Below are 22,496 nucleotides of genomic sequence, written 5' to 3' on the forward strand. Positions count from 1 at the left end.
ATCCCAATTGCACAACTTAAAGGCTTCCTAAAGCAGGCCACGTGAGCGTTAAGCTTTTGGCTGGACAGAGATGTGCCAAAAAAAAAAGGGGGTCTTCGATATATTATGAATTAATTCACAATAAATAAAGTGCAAATAGTACCTATTGGAATTTTTCCAGTGGGTTGAGGGGTTTCTGTATCCTATTGATGTTGGGCATGCTCCCACTCAACGCCCTTATGACCAAATGGTATGGAACCTCCCCTGAATATAATTTTTGCAATAACGGGAATTCAGATTGAAATCATGTCCTATTTATTTGCGACACGCTTTTACTACCCTGCGGAAATTGGTTGAGGGCTGTACGTTTACAGCTATCCATATGATCAGTCACAGAAGAACTACAGTCACTTTATATACCTCCTCCCCCCAATCAAATGTTCTGTTACAGAATTTTTAACTATTTTAAGTATTAAATGTTTGTATTGAGAATATCGTTGTAATCGTATTCTATTTTAATGTGTAATAGGGTTTCAAATTAATATTTTGTGAATTTGTATGTGCTTTTTTAATGTGGAGATCCTCGGAGTTCCCCAACACAATAAATAAACTTGAAATCTATCTCTGGGATTCTTAAGAAACTCTCTCACTTTAGGAGAAATTTATTTGAGCCTATTCCCTGTTTCCTTGGATTTCCGACAATTTATAGCTAAAACTAATTTCCAGCTTTACATATTCTTTTTTTGATGTGCATAGGCTTTATGCTTATACATGTATTCCCTCACCAGAACTCTTTACTGGGTTTTCTAGACTGACACCTTATTCTTTTTCATTCTATAAAAATTTAGATTAGGGAAATTACTTTATAGAGCACACGTGCTATATTATTTCAATTCTAACTAGTATACTTACCAATAACTTAAAAAATACAAAAGGGTTAAAATATTGTCTCTTGAGGGTATCTCGACTTTGCAAGCTGTTCTAAAAAAGGAAAACATTCTAACTTTTATATCTCGCTGTGGTATGTCCTTGTGAGAGCACAGGCCTTGCGAATGTAGCAGGTCTATGGCTTTTGTAATTTTTGAAGAATTGCTTTGTCACAGTAACGATCTGCTGTGTGTAGCATATTTCTTTGCAAAAAAAACTGCGTGCTCTTTGCCTCCTGTCCCCCTTTACCTTAAAAGGCTGTACGAGGCATCTTCAGGTTCAATATGTTTCTCTGAAAACATTGGCAGGTTGTCTCCAACCAGAACGTGTATTTTATTTCTAAAATGTGTGTTACTCGAGATATTGGTTAGGAGCTCAAGAATACACCAGTGAAATAGTTTGCAGAATGTTTATAATTCAGTGCAGCAGTACCGTGTTAACGTGACAAGCTTGCACTAGTAGCTCTTGGGTTTACAAAATCCTACATCTGATTTCTATCTAACTCTCAGCACATTGTATATTCTTAACAATGTTATGTATGGCTCTGGTAAAGTCTCACAAGCGTGAATAACTGGATTCAAATCCAGTAACTCATTGCAGTGACGTAGCAACAGTTGTTAGCAAAAGCTGTCACCCAATATTGCTAGAATTCCAGGCTGGGCTCTCTAATAGCCTGTCAAAGTCGCCCGAAAACTCAGGAGCACGGATGCTGAATTAGAGGGCACAGAGTCAGGGGAGTGGGTCGTAAAAGGTCAAGTATGTTTTTAACATTTTGAACACAGACGAGAGGCCATGTTATTCATGGCTCGCCCCTTACACCTCTGCAACTGCGTAGTAGCTGAACGCAGGGGAAAATTATTTTAGGGGCCATATATTACAAAATTATAGAATAGTAAAACGTGAATTACAGGGATGGTATTACCCTCAGGGTTCCGAAACACCGACAACTCGAGCTTCCCTCTCCTCCTTTTGATGTCACTCAGAACTTCTAGGTGAAAAACTTCTCAGTAATTCTCCGTTATCCATTTTTTATTCTGAAAGTATTGAGTAGTAGTAATAAGGAAGCATGATGCTGGCTTTTCCAATATATATCCCACCATGTAACTAACTAGGTTAGCTGTTCGACGTAAACAAAGAATATCGAACTTCCAGTCGTCAATATATCATCCAGAAAAATATGTAGATAAATCTAGGCCTGCATATTCTTCACAGGAACGGAGATGCAGAGTGGGATGCCGTTCGTCTCTCGACGTACGTCATGACTACTTAATGGCATTAATGACACAATGTCAGGGAGAACTTTAATAGGACTACAAAATTCCAACAATTAAATTGTATGATGGTCAAAAGGATACTTTTGGCCTTTTCCCTACTGCCAGCTTTACTTTTCTCCTGAAAGCGTCGCCTGCTTGTTTAGACTGTCCGGTTCCAATATGCCCGAGATTGAGATCTACTTTATACTTTCTTGCTGGCTAATCAGTAGCCACCACAATTTTCACCTAAAGAGGGACTCCCTTTACTACAAGAGGGAGACTTTCGAAATAAGCAATAACGGATTACAACATTCTGTAAGTAATGCACTTTAACTCAACTCTGACGGGCTTGGCTCGCAAGCAATAGCCCAGGCAACTAAAACAAAATGTAAAATGCAATATGAAAAAGAAGAGAAGAACACTTTCATACCTTTAATCCTTATTGTGGCATTTGCAGCAGGGGTGTTCGGAATAGTGAACACACACATGTATTCCCCAGAATCATCCACTTTCGGCTTAACAATTCTGTAGTAAAATAGACAAATGACATTATGTAAAGCCTTGCAAGACCATAAATATCTCATAGAAAGTGAACGTGGTTGTTGCTTAATGGCATGCAGAAACGGCACTTGCACACTAGAAACGAGTTACTCATATTAACCCAATTAGGAGAAGCCAAAACACTGCACAGACACACATTTTAATTTCTGGTGGTTATATTGCTCTTCTACCATTCTCCGCAACTTTCAAGCAATCATGCGATTAACACTTCTAAAACTAGATAATTAACAAATATTATGTTCATCCCTACATTCTAAGTGTTTGAAATACAATATAGGACAAAACTTACTTTAACTCAATACTGAAGTCGTTGGCCTTAAAATCAGTTTTCTTGGTATCGGCAATCTGTTGGTCATTTTTCATCCAGAAGCCAGAGTCAGGCTTGTTCGCCTCGTCAGTCCGAATCAGGTTGCACTGGAGAACAATAGGACCGCTAGGGGCACCTTGTGTCAAAGTCACATCCTCGGTGTAGTTCACTTTGGGCTCTATAATAAAGGACAAACCAAAGAGGCACGTCAAAAGGATGTGGTCCAAGGTGATGATAACAGCCTTTCATCCATACACTTGTGGCAGAAAAATGGATGTTATTACTCAGACATACTAGAATCAAACACCCTGCAATGTAGGAAAACGACTCTTGATTTATACCCTAAGACCCAGCAGGCTGCATCTCATTTCAACTGCCTTACAGTAACAGGAAGTATAACTGAATAATTTTACAGAAAATCTATGTGCCAATATTGAAATTCCTAGAGAGTCTCTTGTCTTGAAGTTCAGGGATTTTGCTATGTGGTTAAGATAAAGGGTCAGGGTCCTTCACTTCCTCCAAGTAACGATTACATCCTCGTTCCTAAAATGCAGCTAAAGGGTAAATAAAGCTTGCCAAAACTTGTCTGCTCTTAAAGTTGGGTGCAGGAGGGCTTGTGGGGAGCAAGTGGGCAGATAGATTCAGGTATTTCTTTCTCATGTGGTGTGGGCGCAGAGATGGATTACATGTGTTTATTTGAAATTATATGTCATATCAAGGATGTGAGTCTAATTCATATCTCTGTCGTATGAATAATACTAAGGGCCAATGCTTGTTTTAACCGTGCTTAGACTTCCAAAAACCGGAGTGCCAATTGTGTGGCTGCCTAACTAGTATCTCGTAGTTGCAGAGTCACAAAACCGCCAAAGGCACACAAACCAATTATGTGTATAGTTAACCCCAAAGCAACTTGGTATGGTTGAGAGGCAAATTCGGAACTTTGACCACTGGACAACTTGTAGATCAATGAGCTTTACAACCAACAGCAGTACTGTTCACCGGGTTACATGCAAGTATAGTGACTTTGAATTCCAAGAGCTCACCTTCTCCTCCTGTGTTGTATGGTGAAGGAGTAGGGTTGCAAATAGAGGATCCATCTTAACACCCTCTGGTTTTGTGACTTCTGTCGATACATCCACTGTAGTGGGGCGTGCTCAGTAAAGAGTGTAAAGGGCTTCCCCTCTAGATAATACTTCAATTTCTCCACTGCCCAGCATATAGCCAAACATTCCCTTTCGATCGTTGGGTATTTCCTTTCTCTAGGGTGTAGTTTTCTGCTTATATAAAGGAGGGGATGTTCGAGCCCATCTTTCCCTATCTGGGAGAGGACTGCTCCTATACCAATGTCGGAGGCATCTGTGGCCACTAGAAAGTGTTTGTCAAAGTCAGGGGCTATCAAGACGGGGGTGGATAATCGCTTTCAGGCAGTGCATTTGTCTACCTTCTCGGCTTCCTACTCTCCCTTGTCCTGCGGTGTCCTTCAGGGCTCCGCTTTATCCCCTTTATTATTTAATCTATACATGCAACCCCTGATCTTTTCCCTTCGTAAGTCCGCTGCTACCATCTTCAATTATGCGGATGATTTGCAGTTAATTTTTCCCACTGATACCTCCCTCTCCTCCTGTACTACTTTTCAGTCCACCATGCTTGAGATCTCTGAGTGGATGTATCATAGCCAACTCAAACTAAATCCTACTAAGACTGAGCTTCTTCTGGTGGGAGGAGCAGCCAATCCATGGAATGACAGCTTTTGGCCTCCCTCACTAGGGCTCCCTCCCCGTCCTGTCAACTCTGTGAAGAGTCTTGGCGTGGTCATTTCTAGTGACTTATCCATGGGGCCCCAGATCAGTGCGGTGACATCATCCTGCTTTTTCCAACTACGCAGGATACGAAAAATCTGTAGATTTCCTACCAGAGACGCACTGATCCTTGTCATCATGGCCCTGGTTACGTCAAGAATTGACTACGCCAACACTCTGTATGCCGGTATCCCTGCATACCTCCTTCAGAAGTTGCAACTTGTGCAAAATCAGGCTGCACGCCTGGTTTATCACCAACCTCGACACCAACATGTCTCGCCGCTACTGCAGAGCCTTCATTGGCTCCCTGTAGCCAAGCGTTGCATCTTTAAACTGGGCTGCACGATCTTTAAAGCCCTATCTGATCTTGCTCCTATCTTTATTTCCTCTAAATTGAAATGCTATGTTCCTTCCAGAAACCTCCGCTCCTCTGGCCACAATCTGCTAGTCATTCCAAAAACCAAACGGAAAAAACATGGCGGCTCCTATTTTTTTTTCTGCGCCCCCAAAACCTGGAATGCTTTCCCGCCTGCCATCCGTCACTGCCCTACCCATGGCTGTTTTCATAAACTGTTAAAAACGTATCTTTTCCACTCTGCTTTTGAGTAAAACACACGTCCCTGCCTCCCCGCATTTGTCATGAGCGCCATGTAACCGTACGGTGTCCGAGCGCTGTACAAAACTTTTTACCATACCATTCCTCAATTCTTTGACGTTACAGCATGAAGGAAAGATGCAACCCTCCACACCCTTAGATGTAATACATATTGCTCATACAAACGTGAAAGCTCTCTATATTCATTCTTCTGCAAAGATTCTGGGAACTGAAAAAAAGATGCTGTTTATCTACCATGTACATTTTCCTTAGGTTATATGACTCTGACATGTAACACAAAGGGAATTCTCAGCACTAAAGACCAACAACTGTTCGGTCAACTCTATAACAAAACAATCAACAGGTCAGCATGCTAGCAATTAACTCCGTAAAAATCGAACAGTTATGGTCCGTTTCTATAATGTGCATTAGGTCATCCCACACATGGGAGACAGCATTTCAATCTGAAGTGCGGTAACGCAGGGTGGTAAGACTTTGGCCATTGGCTTTTAATGCTTGAGGTTTCTATCACATAAATATGGGCCAAGTTGTCTTTTTGTGACCCATACTTTCCAGTTCACAGGACATTCTGGGTAAAAAATGTGTTCAGAGCCTGACAGATCACACTACCCTGAAAACCGTTGCGTTTCTCGGTTGTCTCAGAAATACCCAGGTTTTGAATGATTCCCTGGGAGCTAGCAGACCTAGAGCTTGAACAATGCAGCCATTTACCATGTTGAGTCAGAGAAAATAAAGATTTCTTTAGGGTTAGTTTTGATATATGGGTTTCCACCATTTGCCCTCCCCCGAAATACTGTCTGGTGCCAAGATGGTCCAGTGCACCCCACTCAATTCCTTTCCTCACTTTTTACCCTGATAGCCTGGTGAGCTTTCACAACCTCCCTGGTTGGGCAGATTTGGGTGTTTACTACTTATCTAACTGTCCCTGGGATGGAGGTGCGGGTGGGGTTTAAAAAGACAATAAGGGGAAACAAAGCAAAACAAGCATTGGCATAGCCAATAGGTCTCGCCTTTGGGACCTTATAAGTGTTTAGTTATCCAACACAATATCCTTGGTGCAACAACATCAACTGTTGCATAACTAAACAATTATAAGGTCCCAAAGGCGAGACCTATCGGCTATGCCAATGCTTGTTTTAATACCTTTTCATGCACACAATGTAGTTGAGAGGAATTGAAAGTAAACAAGGCTCATAAGAATGACATTTGTTCTGCTTCTAAAACTACCCTCACACCTCTGAGGCCAGGGTTTGCAAGGACAGTGCTAGGGTTTCAGAAGGGAAACCAGGGGTCGCAGCTATGACCCCTGTTGACCCATAAATGACCACCATCATATACCCTCTGTTTGTATTTATCCAAGTCACTTTCTGAAACATTGATCAGTTGGCAGTCATATGCTTAATTGTACTTCGATATTATTTATGTTATCGTATTTCACTATTGCCGGTGTGAGTAGTTTGCATAAACGCCTTGTGTTTAGAAACATTTTTCTCATGTTTGGAGGTACTATGTAGACAACATTTGACAGAGTACAGTTCATTAGGGTGCTGGAAAACATGGCATACTGTGAAAGTTGAAGAAATTGATGTACATAGACAGCATTCATTTCCCTTTTTCTCCCACTCCTCTCCCTGTGAACACCATGAATGCCATAGACTATCGACCGTATCACTCCGCCAGTGGGAGCCCATACCTATATGCATATGCACAACCATTCTGGGCACCATGGCCTTTTTACCCATTGGAATCCCCGGCTTCCCTCCTGCGCGTATCTTGCACCCCCTCTCTCATGTATAGACCATGAAACCCTTTCCCTTTGCGCGACCCTGATGTGAAAGGCAACCCTCCTGCTTGACCCAGGCATTCCCCATTTCCCTCTCGAAGAAGCATCCTTCGCCTCAGCTGACATAGCCCCCCAGCTGTATCTGACTGCCCCTGTTCTCCCATGTACAGGTCATAGGATCTCTCTCTCTCTCTCTCTCTGTGCGACTCTGACCCTGCGCGCACCCTGACCCCCTCCCTCTCCTCACATGGGCAAGTCATAAACCTTCTTCTTCTGCAAGACCCTGTCCTTGGGAGTCACGGCCGCGCCTGACCAACACCTCCTTCCCTTCCATGAATGCCCCTCTGTTGACATGCCTTCCTTCAGCGCTCGATTGTCCACGCGGCATGAATACCACTCCTTTTGATGACCCCTTCCCCCGAGCCCGGCTGACCACACAGGTCCGAGGCCATCGCCTAAGCCGGAAGATACCATTTACTGCTCCCTTATTGTATAAGGTCCCTCTCCTTCAAAGGACCCTCTATTGATCCAAGGCCTCCCCACCCCCTGTGATATGATCAGGCGCACACATCCTAAGACTCGGCAGAACACTCAACTGCGTGATGACCCCTCCCCTCTTATCAGCAGGTCAAGGGTCCCTATTGTGAACGCATGTGGGGAAGGATTGACACAAGGATTATAGGGATGTCTTTTCCTTTGCGTCATACTGTCCTGATTGTACTCTCAAGTGTTTTGTAAGATATAAAAGCCAGAGTCTCAGCTCACTTGTTAGAGCACCTCCCGAAAGACACTGTGTTTCGTGTCCGAAATGACTGGCTCTCCTCATGAGAATTAAACTCTGTTCTTGATTCCTGCTTCCAGCGCCCGTCTCTTTATTTGGTAATTATTCAACATGGGAACTAAGAGGCGGTTTGCGCCAGCAGCCTGGGCATCGATAGCAATGCGGGCTCATTTTCCACAATACTCTACCCTCACACACTACCGTCCACCAAATTGAAAGGTAACCCAGTGGTAATCCACTTACCTTGATAGGTACAAAACGTTTTGAAGGTCCTTCACCAAACTTTACAATTTTTTTTCAAAAACAAACTTCCAAAATTGAAATGTGTTACTGAAAAACAAAAACTAATGACCACAACAGCCAGGGCGTTTTTCCTTGGTTGTGGGGTAATTATTTTTCAATCCCCATTGCCAGATTTTACTTGGCGATGACAGACAAACCAGCCTGCAGCCACGAAAGGCGATCGGCAGAGTTTGTGCAGCTGAGCAGTGGTGACCAAGAGCAGAGGCTCGCGCACCGCTGACAACGCTTTGCCCGGTGAGCAGCGGTGACCACAAGCCGAGGCTTGCTCACCGCTTGCCACGCCCCTGCTCGGTGAGCTGTGCTGTTTGCACGTGCACTGGCTTGGAAGGCCACATTTAGAGCTGTCTGCGTGTGGCATCTCTCAGCAGCAGTAAATCAGGGATTCCTTTAAATCAGCTGTGTCAGCCGATGAATGTCCGGGTGAAGAATGGGGCTTTGCCTTCAGCTCTGACACGACCGGTGACCTCAGAGCTCGCCGTCCATCACTCAGGCTGCTGACTGACAAGCACTGCATGCAAAGCCGGGACTGCTCAGTGCTGCGTGATCTACACGTCACGCGGCATCGGGTAGCGCTTAACATGAAATGTAAAATAGCACGAGAGGGCTGGGGGGATCAATGTAAACACAGAATGATATATACTTTCTACACCAGCAAGCATTGGTCCGTGCGGCCGCGAAATATAATAAAATACAAAAATAAAAAAAAGCGCGAGTGGCACGAGACCAGAAAAAGTGCTGAGCGCGTGCGTGTGCACGTTCTAGCAAGCTGGTGGCCGGCAAAGTAACGTTTTTTGAAGCAGCTACTACATGTCTCTCCGAGCAGCACATGCGCACTGACTCAGCGAGACCTAAAAACTGAAAGTGGTGTAGTGATTGCCCGTACTAGCATTGCATTGCATTTCACACCCATGGGCACCAGACTTTCGGCCACCTGTGGATGGTAAAATTGGTAAGGGGTTTTTAGACCCTCTGCCACATGTCAAAATTATGCCAAAACGAATGCAAATTTCTTCTTGGTTGTCATTGAAATGGCTGCAGGATTCAGGCTTCGGGGGTTGTGGGGGAGGTAAGGCCTCCAGAATGGGCTAAAACCCATCTGGGGTGAATTCCCAATCACACCCACCAGGGTCAGAAAAACTGTTGGGACCTTAGGAGTAAGGCCGAGGGCCTGGATGTGTTGGGGCCCCTACTCCATTTTGTTTTACAAATATACAAAATGCACTAGTTTCTAGTGGGCTCGCTCTGCCTACCACACCCCACAAAGGCAGTTTTGGCATGAATTCCCCAAACTGCTCAGTAGGGGTACAGAAAGCTTGTTGGGGCAGTTAGGGGTGAGTAGTAAGGTCCAGTGCCAGGACAGGTAGACCCCTAACACCTTAGTATTTTATAAAGCTACAAATCCCCGTCTAGTAGGATTGAGGAGGCAGATTTAGGGACAAGGTCCTATTCTGCATATCAGGAGGGCCGAAAGACTGCTGGGGCCTTTAGGGGTGGGAATATGGCCCAATGCGAGGAAGGGCCAGCCTCAACCCTTTTCATAATTTTAACCCCTTGCTTCTAGTGAATGTTTTGTCCTCGGTGGGGGCAGACTAGGGACGAATCCTTCAATATTTCTCTCCTGAGGGCAGAAAGACTGAGAACATGGCCATGCCAAATAGAGTGCACACCGCATCCCGACAATTCCTAGCCCCCCCCCCCCCCCCTCCCCAAAAAAAGGCCTCTCTGGCTCCAAGTGATAGTGGGTGCTATGACTATCTGCCAATTATTTTTCAAAGGTGCTGCAATGCAAAGACAAAGAATAGGATTATCCTCCTTTGGGTAATGTATTTAATTCAAGCTACATTCCATCCACATCCACTGCTAAAAGATAATCTTTACTATTACTTCATTTTACGAATGTAGTTCTTCTCTCACACTTCAAGGTTTAAGAGACACTCTCACCAGAATAATTGTCTTCTTTCAGTGCCAGCGTAAGTTCACATCCTTTGCCGTAATTAGGTATGGCGGAGGACATGAACATCTTGAACAGATCTCTTAATCAGTAGGACAGAAAACCAACCAATGTCCATATTTTGAACGGCATTAAAAGGAGGTTGAAATAATTAAACAATCTGGTGTTTATGTAGTTTACCATGCCCTGAGAATGCTGCACACACAGGCGGGCAACTATGCGTTTAGATCCAATTTGATGCAAACCAGGGCTGACTGCAGCCATCAGAAACGAAGTTGGCAGTTTACAACTTGGCAAGCCAGCACCATACCACACTCTTTCACATGTGGTACTTTTAAAGACAAGGTAATGTGAGAAGCAACAATCTGGGTGATTTGTGGTCATGAATCATGAATCATGAATAATGTAAAAAGCGCACCCTACTCTCTAATATCAAGAGTGACAGGTAGGTGGAAAACTTTCCACCCATAGAGGCGAACGTTACCAACGCATTTTAGTTCAAGATCTTCAAAATCCCCTTTATATCATTAGTGACTACATTCGCAAAGACAACTCTGGCTGATGTGTGCTATTTTATATACATTTTATCCATAAGAAAATAAGATACAGAAAGTTAAAAGAAAGCTGAGAAGGTGGAAGTGATTGCCTGAAAACACATGGAATACACAAATGCCAAAACATAATTTCTACAGGTAAGTACTGTAGTGTGTGCAATTGCACTTATATAAAGCTTGCTATGCCTGGCGAGGCACTGAAGCACTTTACGGCAGGCACCACTTTTTATCATTGCATTTTAGCAGATTTGCATCAAGGTCTGACTTGTTCAGAAGAACAAGAAGCACCCAACATATGGACCTAATGACCTGTAATAGCCACGTGGAGGTATACTCTAAACTGCTTCCCCCTCAAAACTAGGCAAATAGACATTTGGAAACTACTCAGGCGGCATTTATCTACATCAGAGGAAGCACAATCAACCTACAATTTGGGCAGTAGCAATAGAAAAATTAGATATATCTTGTGGTGGAGTTCTTAGAAATGTACCTGTAATTTAAAAATGCATAATATCACACCTAATGCACCTTGCAATACTTTTGGTTTGTAATATTATTTGCTTGCATAAAACTCTAGAAAGAAATATTGAAAAAACAGAATCACCCAATTTGTGAAAGAAAATTCAGAGTGGAGGTGCCCATCAAAACTGGACTCAATTTGCCTTCGTGAAATTCACTTTTCTTCAATCCTTGCACACGACTCCAACAAGGTTAAAAATATAGCAAAAGAAAAAATTGCATCTGTTTCGTTTTACAGAAGTAGACTGGAATTTTGTGGATAGAGCAACTCCAGCGGTGAGTGAAAACTTTTAATGTTTTTTGTTTTTAAGTATCGCTGCCGTATGCATCTGCGGTCTTAAAACTGAAAAAAAGGCCAACTTCTGCAATACGCGGATACAATCCTACCAGACGTTTTGTGGAGCGATTTAAACCACGGAAGTGTTCTAACATTAAAGAAAAAAAATCAATATCATAGGTTGCATAAATGAAAGAAGTGCATCTTAGAATACTATGCCAAGCGAACTCGGCAAGAGCTGAGAAACAATCAATCCAGGTCCAGGAGAATCAACTGACCTGCTGACCTAATGAATCAAGCAATAATATCTGCAAAATGTATTAATTAGTGGTTGCTAGGAATCTGCCAACTATTTCCCAAAGGTGCTGCAATGAGTAGACAAAGAATAGGATTATCACCCTTTGGATAAATGTATTTAATTCTAGTTACAATCCATTTAGTTATCCACTGCATAAAAGATAATCTTTACTATTAATATCTGATATAAAAAATGCTGCTTTGAGAGGGCGTGACCAAGCCGTCGACCATAATGGCTCAGTCAGCCTTGAGACTGCGACCTGACTGCTGCAGGTGTTGATACAACCTCCCGTACCCTGGCATTTCCGTGCAGAGGGTTGCCGTTAGGACGGTGGGGCTTTGCCCTGGGCCTACCTTACGGGACAGTTGAGGGGCCATCCTGCTCAATAGTGGCAGTGATTGCACTTGCTGTTCCCTAATAAGACAAACATGGCTAGGAGGGACCCTAAGCAACGCAAGCTGCTCCTTGATGTTGCAAAAGATAGAACGGCTACTTCTCGCGCAGAAGAGGCTGAGGACCCCACCTCAGCATTATGGGAGGACATGGAACGGTTGAGTGCAGAGGCGCTCTTGAAAGAGTTTCACACTAGATTTAAGGCATTGGATGACAGGTACGATGCGACTAGATTAGATAAAATGCACAACGGCTGGAGTGTCACAAGCGTCGACTGGATGTAGCAGAAGGCGGGGTGTCAGAGCTAGAGAATGGAGCAGTGCAAATGTCAAAAATAAATGCTGCAGAGGCAGGTCAAGATATCAGCTGTGAAGACAGAGGATTTGGATGTAAGAGGAAGAAGGAACAACCTGCGCATACTGGGGGTGCCGGAATCAACTAACAGTGGGCGTTTGGACCAGTTTGTTGAAAGATTGTAAACGGAACTGTTCTGTGTGGAATCTTTCACCACTACTTTTGTTGTAGAGCGAGCCCACAGCTCATTGAGGCCGCGTCCGAATCCAGGACTCCTGCCTCGTCCCATAATTGTGAGGCTACTGAACTTCAGAAACCGCAACACTGCGCTCAGGTTGGCGAGAGAAAACGAACCACAATCCTGGTAGGGCTCTAGGCGGTCCTTGTTTCTGGACTTTACTATCAAGGTGCAGGAAGCCAGACGTAAGTATGCAGGAGTTAAAGCAATGTTGTGCAATCTTGGACTACGATATGGAATGCTCTACCCAGCACAGCTGCGAGTTGACGTACAGGGGACAGTGCACATCTTTGATAGCCTACGGCTGTTCAGGACTTCTGCAAGACCACAGCCATGGGTCACTGGAAGGGTCAAAGCCTGAGATCCCTCTAGGACGGGCATGGACTTATTCCCGATGTGGTAACTGCAAAGACTGATGTACCCAAAACACAAGTCTACGGATAAGTTTGGCAAGACTCTATACACCTGCGCACATGTTTGACTGCCAGTAAGGATAGGAGTGCTAGGTTTGGTGGTGCGGCTGCAAAACAGAGACTGGATACAAAGTAAATGTTCATGTATCAAGAAGCGGAACTGACGTAGTGTTGTCACACCCCCAGTGAAGTTCACTTTACAGAGTAATGATTAGCCAGGGTTGGCATTGGAGAGTTAAGCAATTGTTATGTTTGTTGTTCTAGGTATGTGCTGGGTGATTAGACGCTTAGCATGGATCGGGTGTGGGGGGAGTTGCAACAATTTGTTCCTAATATAAGATGGGAAATTAAGCAGATAGGGAAGCAACAGTGTCATGTCATGGAACACTAGGTGGCTCAAAAATTAGCGAAAATGCAGGCAGATGATATTGTACATGCGCAGACACGCAGTAGATGTGATGTTTTTGCAGGAAACGCACCTAGTACCAACATGGTCACCCTCATTGGTTTCCACGTGGGGGGAAATTGATTTTTCGCCAGCTAAAGTTCCTATGCACAGCGGGTAGCCACTTTGATACGTAGAAACTTGCGATTCAGATACTTAAACACAATAGAAGACCCGGCAGGACGTTATTTGCAGGTGCTAGGGGTGCTGTTGGGACACCGCATATTATTAGTCAATGTATACGCACATAATGTAGACGACCTGGGATTCTTTCACACCTTACAGACACAAATTGCCCTGCTAGACGCTGCTCATATTTTTTTAATTAGGGGAAGCCTTGAACAAAGTCCTTGATCCCACACTTGACAGCACAACCAGAGCAGCACACACTAAACTGCGATCCCCCACAGCACTTACAGAACTCTATGAGCAGTACACGATGCATAATTCATTGTCCCTGCTGTGCCCCGCCGCCTTGCATTCACGCATTATGCAGCACAATATACCACATGGACGAGGTTAGAATTCCAGTTATTATCCCGTACTAGGACTCCTTGCATGCGGGACGTAAAACAGCTGCCCCGCACACTGTCCAGCCACGCCCCTGTGGTCTTGAACATGTGCATACCGGGGGCGGGAGGCGTTGAGAGACAGAGTTGGTTCCCAGAAAGGGCACCGATGGATACAGTCTTCAGAAGTGAACTTAGGAAAGCAATAATTTAATATTGTGAGACCAACACGGGGTAGGTGTCGCAACAAGCTACATTATAGGAGAAGTTTAGGGCATACATGAGGGGGGCATGCATCATAAAGGGTTCATGGATATTGAAAGACCTCCGTTACACACTAACCAAACTAGAGGGAGGGCTCATGTGATCAGACCATGATCAGACTAACGGGGCAACTCAAGATTATTTGTTCAGGAGGGAAGCACCGGTGGTTGAATATCAGGAAGCCGCGGAGAGAGAAGCTCATTATATGGGTATATATGCTACAGCAAGGAGGTATGGGTAAGGAGAGAGGCCGGGCGGACCCTGGCATGCTTGCTGCAGCTGCCATGCGGGCAATTGTACATGTCTGGCTTGCGCAGACTGCAGGATGAACATACAGCTGACACACCTGGAATTAAGAAAGAATTGGTTAGGTCCTATACATATCTGTACACCAGCTGGGACACAGAGGGTGATGGTGACATTGCCAGCTACCTGGACAGTATAGCTAAGGTTTGGCTGACATCTGTTGAGAAGTTCAAGCAAACAATAGAAGCCATGGATGGGAATAAAGCCCAGAGGGGGGGATGGGTTCACGTGCACCTTCTATAAGGAATACAAAGAGCTATTGGCACCAAAGCTGCTGGATGTGTATGTAGAGGCATTGTGGGAGGGAATTCTCTTCCCCCCCCCCCCTCGTTGTGGGAGGCTGTTATTGTGCTACTCCTCAAACCTGGGAAAGACCCATCATGCTGCTGCTCTTATAGGCCATTGTAGTTATTAAATTTTGATATGAACTTACTGTCTAAAATGGTGGCAACCAGGTTGCCGCTACTGATGGGGCAAATAATATAACCAGCGCAGACTGGGTACAACCTGCACAGGACTACTGCATTAAATCCAAGCACGTATTTTTCTATCCTGCATAGAGTAGTGCCTACAGTGCCGGCAATTGTGGCACTGTTGGACGGGGATAAAGCCTTTGACTCAATTGTGTGGTCCATGCTGTAAGCAGTGCTATGCAAAATGCTGTGCAGTCAAAGACAGAGGTCAAATTTCAGGCTTTGTCTTCTGAAAGAGCTTGCTGTTAACTTTTCTTTCTCAAACTTCAAAGTGAGAGGATTTACAATCATGCTGTGAAATGTAAGGCTTTTTTGTAGCACACAAAAAAATGTATATGTCTGTAAATGAACTGTACATATATTTCAAAATATATCAGAATTAGGAAAGCACAAATGTAGCACATTTTATGTAATTCTGAATTGTGGTGGAAATAAATATTTTCATATTATCAAATCATATGAATGCACTAGAAGATGATATTTCCACACAATCATTTGTACTCTGTATACTATTATCAGTAAAACTATATGTCTCTGAAAATGTAATGGTCATGTCAATCAAAAATATGTAATGGCACCCTGCATACTCCACACTACGCCACTCCACTCAATGCCACTCCAGCGTATGCCACTCTAAGACACATCAGTCCACTCTATACCACGACATGCTATGCCATGACACTCCAATCCATTCTATGCCACTCCACTCTATGCCGCTCTATGCAAACCCTCTATGCAACTGTAAGGCCACTTTACTCCACTCTACTCTATGGCACGCTACTCCACTGTACTCAACTGAGACATTATACTCATGAGTGGGAGTTTGAGGCTACAGAGCCTGCATCCAGGCAGATTCAGGCTTATAAAGCAGAACAATCGCCTGCACATTATAGGGCGTATCAAGGTTTGGAAATCCCTTTGATTTACCAGGAACCCCAGGACTGGTCCGCCTGGGACACCTGAGCAATGAAGGGACCATATGGCCAGTCTTGGCTGGCTACGTACTCGTTCCTCATCCCAAAACCTCTGCACATGCTGAGGAGATAGAGGTTTTAAATGTTTAATCACACAGTCGCCTAATACAGGAGGCTTGTACAGTTTGTATTAAATACCATGAGATCCAGACCTGCTTTCGTAGTTCAATTCAATTCAATTCATTTGTATAGAGTGCTACATACCCAGAGGGTCTCAAGGCGCTTGGAGAAGGGTGGGGAATTACTTGTCGAATATCCACGTTTTAAGTTGCTTTCTGAATGCTAGGTGGTTCTGAGTGAGGCGAAGGTGGATGGGAAGTGAGTTCCAGGTTTTAGCTGCCAGATAGGAGAAGGATCTTCCTCCCATGGTGGTTTTGTTGATGCGAGGTACAGCAGCAAGGGCTTGGTTGGAGGAGCGTAGCTGGTGGGGGGGTGTAGAAGGAAAGTCGTGTGTTGAGGCATTCGGGTCCAAGTTCGTAAAGTGCTTTGTGTGCGTGGGTTAGGAGGCGGAATGTTATCCTCCTATTGACAGGGAGCCAGTGGAGGTGTTTCAGGTGACCAGAAATGTGATCGTTACGCGGGATGACTAGTATGAGTCTGGCTGATGCGTTCTGGATGCATTGGAGTTTTTTCTGAAGTTTTGCGGTGGTACCGGCGTATAGGGTGTTTCTGTAGTCCAGTCGGCTTGTAACCAGTGCGTAGGTGACCGTTTTTCTAGTTTCGGTGGGGATCCAGCGAAATGTTTTTTTGAGCATGCGGAGAATGTGTTGAAGCACGATGATGAGACGGCGTTGACTTGTCTGGTCATCGAGAGTGAGGAGTCCAGGATGATGCCCAGGTTCCGTGCGTGGTCTGTCGGGATGGGTGCTTTTCCAAGGGACTCTGGCCACCAGGAGTCGTCCCATGCAGAGGGGGAGGTACCTAAGATAAGGACTTCTGTTTTGTCGGAATTCAGTTTCAGACGGCTGTGCTTCATCCAATCGGCTACTTCTGTCATTCCTTCATGTAGGTTTGTTTTGGCGGTATTAGGGTCTTTGGTGAGTGAGGGGGATCAGTTGAGTGTCATCAGCGTAGAAGATGATGTTGAGGTTGTGTTGGCGTGCGATGGCCGCGAGGGGGCTCATGTATACGTTGAAGAGGGTGGGACTGAGTGAAGATCCTTGTGGTAAGCCGCAGATGACTTCAGTGGCCTCTGATTTGAATGGTGGAAGGCGGATTCTCCGAGTTCTTCCGGCAAGGAACGAGGTGATCCATTCCAGTGCTTTTCCTTGGATTCCGATGTTTCTGAGGCGTTGTAACAAGGTGCTATGACAAACTGTGTCAAAGGCTGCGGAGAGGTCGAGGAGGATGAGGGCGACTGTCTCCATTGTCCAGTAGAGTTCGAATGTTGTCTGTTGCTGCGATGAGTGCGGTCTCAGTGCTGTGTTTGGCTCGGAAGCCAGATTGTGAGGAGTCAAGGGATTTGTTGGTTTCGAGGAAGGCGGCGAGCTGGTTGTTGACAGCTTTCTCGATTACTTTGGCCGGGAATGGAAGGAGCGAGATGGGGCGGCAGTTTTGAGTTCGGTTGGGTTCGCTGTGGGTTTTTTCAGAAGGGCGCTGAGTTCGGCGTGTTTCCAGCTTTCCGGGAAGGTGGCGGAGTTGAGGGAGCAGTTGATGACGTCTCGGAGGTGTGGTGCTATGATGGAATCAGCTTTGTTGAAGATGTGGTGAGGGCATGGGTCTGTGGGGGATCCTGAGCGGATGGAGTTCATCAGGCGGATGGTGTCCTCAGTGGAGATTGGGTTCCAGTCATTAAGGATGTTCAAGGGGGGTGAAGGTACGGCGGAAGGTTGGGTGGGTTGGTCTCCGGGTTGGTTGTCAAAGTTGTTGTGGATGTCTGCGATTTTGTTGTGGAAGAACGAAGCTAGGGAGTCGCAAAGGGCTTGAGAGGGAGTGATGTCGTTGGAGTTGGCAGCGGGGTTAGTAAACTCTTTGACCATGTTGAATAATTCCTTGCTGTTGTGGGCGTTGTTGTCGAGTCGGTCTTTGAAAGCGGCTTTCTTGGCTGTCCGGATCAGTTGGTGGTGTATGCGAGTGGCGTTTTTGAAGGCGTCCCTGGTACTGGTGTTTGGGTCTTTTTTCCATGCCTTCTCAAGGGAGCGACAGAGTTTCTTGGATTTCTTAAGATCATCGTTGAACCAGGGGGCGTTTTTGTTGCCTAGTTTGATTTGACCTTTTCTCAGGGGTGCTAGGTTGTCGGCGCTGTTGGTTAGCCATTGAGTGAGGTTAATTGCTGCTTGGTTGGGGTTCGAAGGTTTTGAAGAAGCGATGAGGAGATCTGGTCGATGGTGATTTTGTTCCAGTTTCTTCGCATAGTAGGTTGAGGATGGTTGTGGGTTGTGGTCTTTTTGTAGATAGTGAACGCAGCTGTGGTCCGTCCAATGGAGAGCTGTGGTGTGACTGAAGGAGATATGTTTGTTGGAGGTGAAGATAGGGTCGAGTGTGTGACCTGCGTCGTGAGTGGGGGTATTAACAAGTTGTTTGAGTCCGAGGTTGGCAAGATTGTCCAGAAGGGTGGTGGTGTTGCTGTCGTTTTTTTCCAGGTGAAAATTGAGGTCTCCCAATAGAATGTAGTCCTCAGAGGGGAGGGCGTGTGGGGTGATAAAGTCAGTGATGTCTTCACTGAATTGTGCACGGGGTCCTGGTGGCCTGTAGAGGAGGGTGCCTCTGAGTGTGGTCTTGGGGTCGGTGTGGATCTGGAAGAGAAGGTGTTCGGCGCTAGCGAGGTTGACGTCTGAGCTGGTTGAGATGGGGATGGAATTCTTGTGAAGATATTCCTTTCTGGACTACTCATAAGATCAACCAATTAGAAGCAGGTTATCCATTCACAACACCCAAAGACAAACACAGAATATTGACTACGTGTCTCTGTAGGGATGGTGCCATCCGAAAAGAAACAATACCTGTGGAAGCATAGTTGCATGCATTTACAAAAGAGCGCATGGCACGCCCCCCATTGGCAGTTCTCCTTGAGGTACTGAAACAAGTACGGAATGAGTATGGATCTGCACCAGCTCTAGACTTAAGGATAAAGTTAATGGGGAGCTTCTGTACAGTTCCCTCTATCATCCCGAGCAACACTAAGGAGTAGCTTTGGATCTGGCCATATGCCAGAGACTGGAAGCCGTTCCAGTTGTGAACTGGAACTACCAAAATTAATTGTAGACGTTTACACCTCTCTGGGTCGTGACACCTTAGAGTTGCGAGCCATTACGCCACATTTAAAACTTGAAAGGAACGTTGAGGGATCAGTTAAAGAGAAATCTGCAAGGGAAGCCAGGAAGAAACAGAGGGGTAAAGAGCAAATACGACTGGATCTCCAGCATCTCTGGAATCTGGTAGGGGTCGTTATAGGTGAAGCGACTGAGAAGATCTTTAAAAATCGAAATGGTACAAGTATTCCAATATCTGCTCCTCGCGTTATTTTCAGGACTCTGATGGTAAACAAGCAGAGAAGAGGAGTAAATCAGTTCCGCAAAAAAGGAGTTCTTTAGCAAAAAAGGCGAAAGTCAGCATGAAGAGGGTAGAGAAAGGATTGGACTCTAAGACTCCTGTTAAAAAGAAAGTAGTAGGACTTTCTGAAAAGCACGCGGATCCTTCTACGGTTTCTCCTACAAAAGAAGGACTTGGACGAGTGCTCTCCTAGACAGCAAAGCAGGAGTTACAATAGTACATCAGAAGCTTAAGATTTCTGGTGGCGAGTCGAACAGAATTCACAATTTGAAACCACAGAAACATTTAAATCCTTCTGAGAGGGTTTATGATTTAGAATTATAAACTGAAGGGGACAAAGCAGTCTTCTGGGCACATTAATCTGAAAATTATGACATCATACTAGCAGAGGAAGAGTGGCCAGCAGTGTTTATTAGGGAACCACCCCAGGGGGAGGAAATAGTACGAGTAGCTTTTTCTTTCACAGTACCTGAAGATATCCGGAAAATCTACACCAGAGAATGGGCTGTAAGACAGCAGGCCTTTCACAGAAACCAAGCAGAGTGAGATAATCAGGGAATGACGTGGAATAGAATGCTTAAGTGAATCTCAAGCTCAAGGTCAATACCCTGCTCAAACCAGAAGCAAGGCAAACACAACAAAATGATGGCCGGACTTCTGAAATGTTCCAACCACTCACCCCCAGTCACGAGAACTGGGTTGAATCTATTGTTTATTTGCTCACTATCCCACCACACTTTAAACCCAGCCATATGCAAATTAGTCTTGACCCTGCGCCTCATGAGAACAGTCCAGCCCAAACTGCCAGGCCAGGTCCTCCCTGTACCGGAATTAAACATCCTGGGACCTGCTACGGGGTTTCAGCCCTCATCAGCCAGGCTCGCTTAAATCCAGCGACACAGCGAGCAAGAGACCCACGTCTTGGCATATCCTTGGCCACCAGAAGCATAGCATTGTTTTAAAGCAATATCAGATCAGTAGCAATATCAGGGCATAATAGCACCTTGCCTGTCACCAATGAACACAGCACTTTTTCCCATCTCCAAACCAGACAGGTCCTATAGGATAGTCTAAGACTATAGGAAGTTAAACGCTCATACAAGAACATATGAAGTGCAAAATGTGCATAGCACAGCTTAATGATGAACCTGGAGTGGACCAAATAAACAACCCTTGACATCTCCAAAGGTTTTTTCAGTAAAAATATAACTCTTGAAAGTGCGATTTAACCGCCTTTAGTTTTGATGGATGCTAATCACATTTTGACATTTGCCAATGAGCTACAGAAACTGTCCTGGCCTTTTCCCAGTGTGCGTTATTGAGGTCTTAAAACAAGATCTATCCATCTTACTGATGATGACCTAGACGTACACCTGACTAGGGTGGACTACGTTCTAACATTATTAACATCACATGGTTACAGAATTAAAAAACAAACACATTTTTTTAAAATCAAAGATTGCCTACCTCACTGTGACATTCCTCTGATAGTTATCCAATGAGAGCAAGGTTCTGGCTCCTGATTTACTTCACACTTACTTGCTGCACTATGCTGAGTGAGGGAAGCCCTTGTAAAACTCAATCTCTCCTGCTTTTTCAGCCAAACAGTGGACAAGCATGCACACTAATATTTTGCATGCTTTGTAAACAGACATGCACTTTACTAAGAGGGATAAGACTATTCCTCATGAATACAAGTCTTACTTGTATTCGTCAGCTGAAGCACCTTTTTGCTTCTATTGAAAATAAGTCTTGCAACTGTGCAAACTGCTATTTTGAAGGAGAGCCCCTTGGTGCAGGGAAAACTCATCATTGCGTTTCCAACGTACCAGTAGTAGAGGCAACCACTAAAGCCACCATCCCTTATACTCGCTCCCTGCACCCGGGGTGGGTGCAGTGGGCCTTGTCTAAGTGCAGTGGATGTAGTTCCAAAATGATCCCACTCTTCGTACACAAGCTTTTCCCCTAGTATAAGCAACACATTCCTCCTACTCCAAAAGCCTTACCCATTGAGTTCTACCAGAGCATATGCTACATGGATGGTGTTGCTCAACCAGCAGTAAATACTCTGCAGAATACACTGTAGTGCACAATGATAAATTACGTCCATACCATACTTACACTAATATCTTAGGCAACAGCACTGCATAACATGCAGAACCTCATGCTCGGTTACCTACTTTCAAGACTTCAAAGGTAAAACCTTTTAAAGATAAACAACTATGGGGAAGGATAGCTGTCGTACGAGACAAGTTTCCACTTTTCAATGTGAGGTATACTTTAGGCCATCAGAGTGATAGTTTTCATGTTAAGTGTAGCAGTGTGGCTGACTTAGCTGCCAAAGCTGCAGTTCAAACTGTTCGCGTCGGAGTCTTAACCAGATCTAAGACGAAGATCAACACAGATTTTAAAAGCCATACATTCCACCAAACAAGGCAGAAAGCCTTCTGCAGATTTTCCTCCTAAATAGTACAACACCCTAAATTCAAAACATACTACTGCAAGGAATGATAGGACAATACCTAATAAGCAGTTCAGATTAGATTTAATAAAGGATTGATTGATTGAGGGAAGATCTGGCTTGATTGGCAACTGCCCATGCTGGGGCCAGCATATCAACGCCATCTAATGTTGGGAGACCTCTGCCAACTCCCCTCACAGTCTCCAAAATTCGGTTCTGGGTAAATATCTGGACCAGATTTGCACAATAAATTTGGTGAACCGATATAAATATATTTGATACCCACAGAATAATGTTCTTGATTACTATGGGTGTGGCCACTGAGA

The 22,496-nt window shown here is 44.7% G+C and overlaps 1 protein-coding gene across 1 annotated transcript in view; it reads right to left on the minus strand.

Annotated features, from left to right (window-relative positions):
- The window catches only part of NPTN (neuroplastin), a 458,659-nt gene that overhangs the window by 244,278 nt on the left and 191,885 nt on the right, over window positions 1-22,496 (minus strand). The window contains exons 2-3 of the mRNA XM_086959261.1: window positions 3,010-3,205; window positions 2,590-2,684 (exon numbers count right to left, since the gene is read on the minus strand). Coding sequence (XP_086815387.1) covers window positions 2,590-2,684; window positions 3,010-3,205 — 291 coding nt within the window. The remainder of the gene's footprint in view (window positions 1-2,589; window positions 2,685-3,009; window positions 3,206-22,496) is intronic.

Source organism: Lissotriton vulgaris, chromosome 2_2 (assembly GCF_964263255.1).
Source record: "Lissotriton vulgaris chromosome 2_2, aLisVul1.2, whole genome shotgun sequence".
Taxonomy (NCBI): domain Eukaryota; kingdom Metazoa; phylum Chordata; class Amphibia; order Caudata; family Salamandridae; genus Lissotriton; species Lissotriton vulgaris.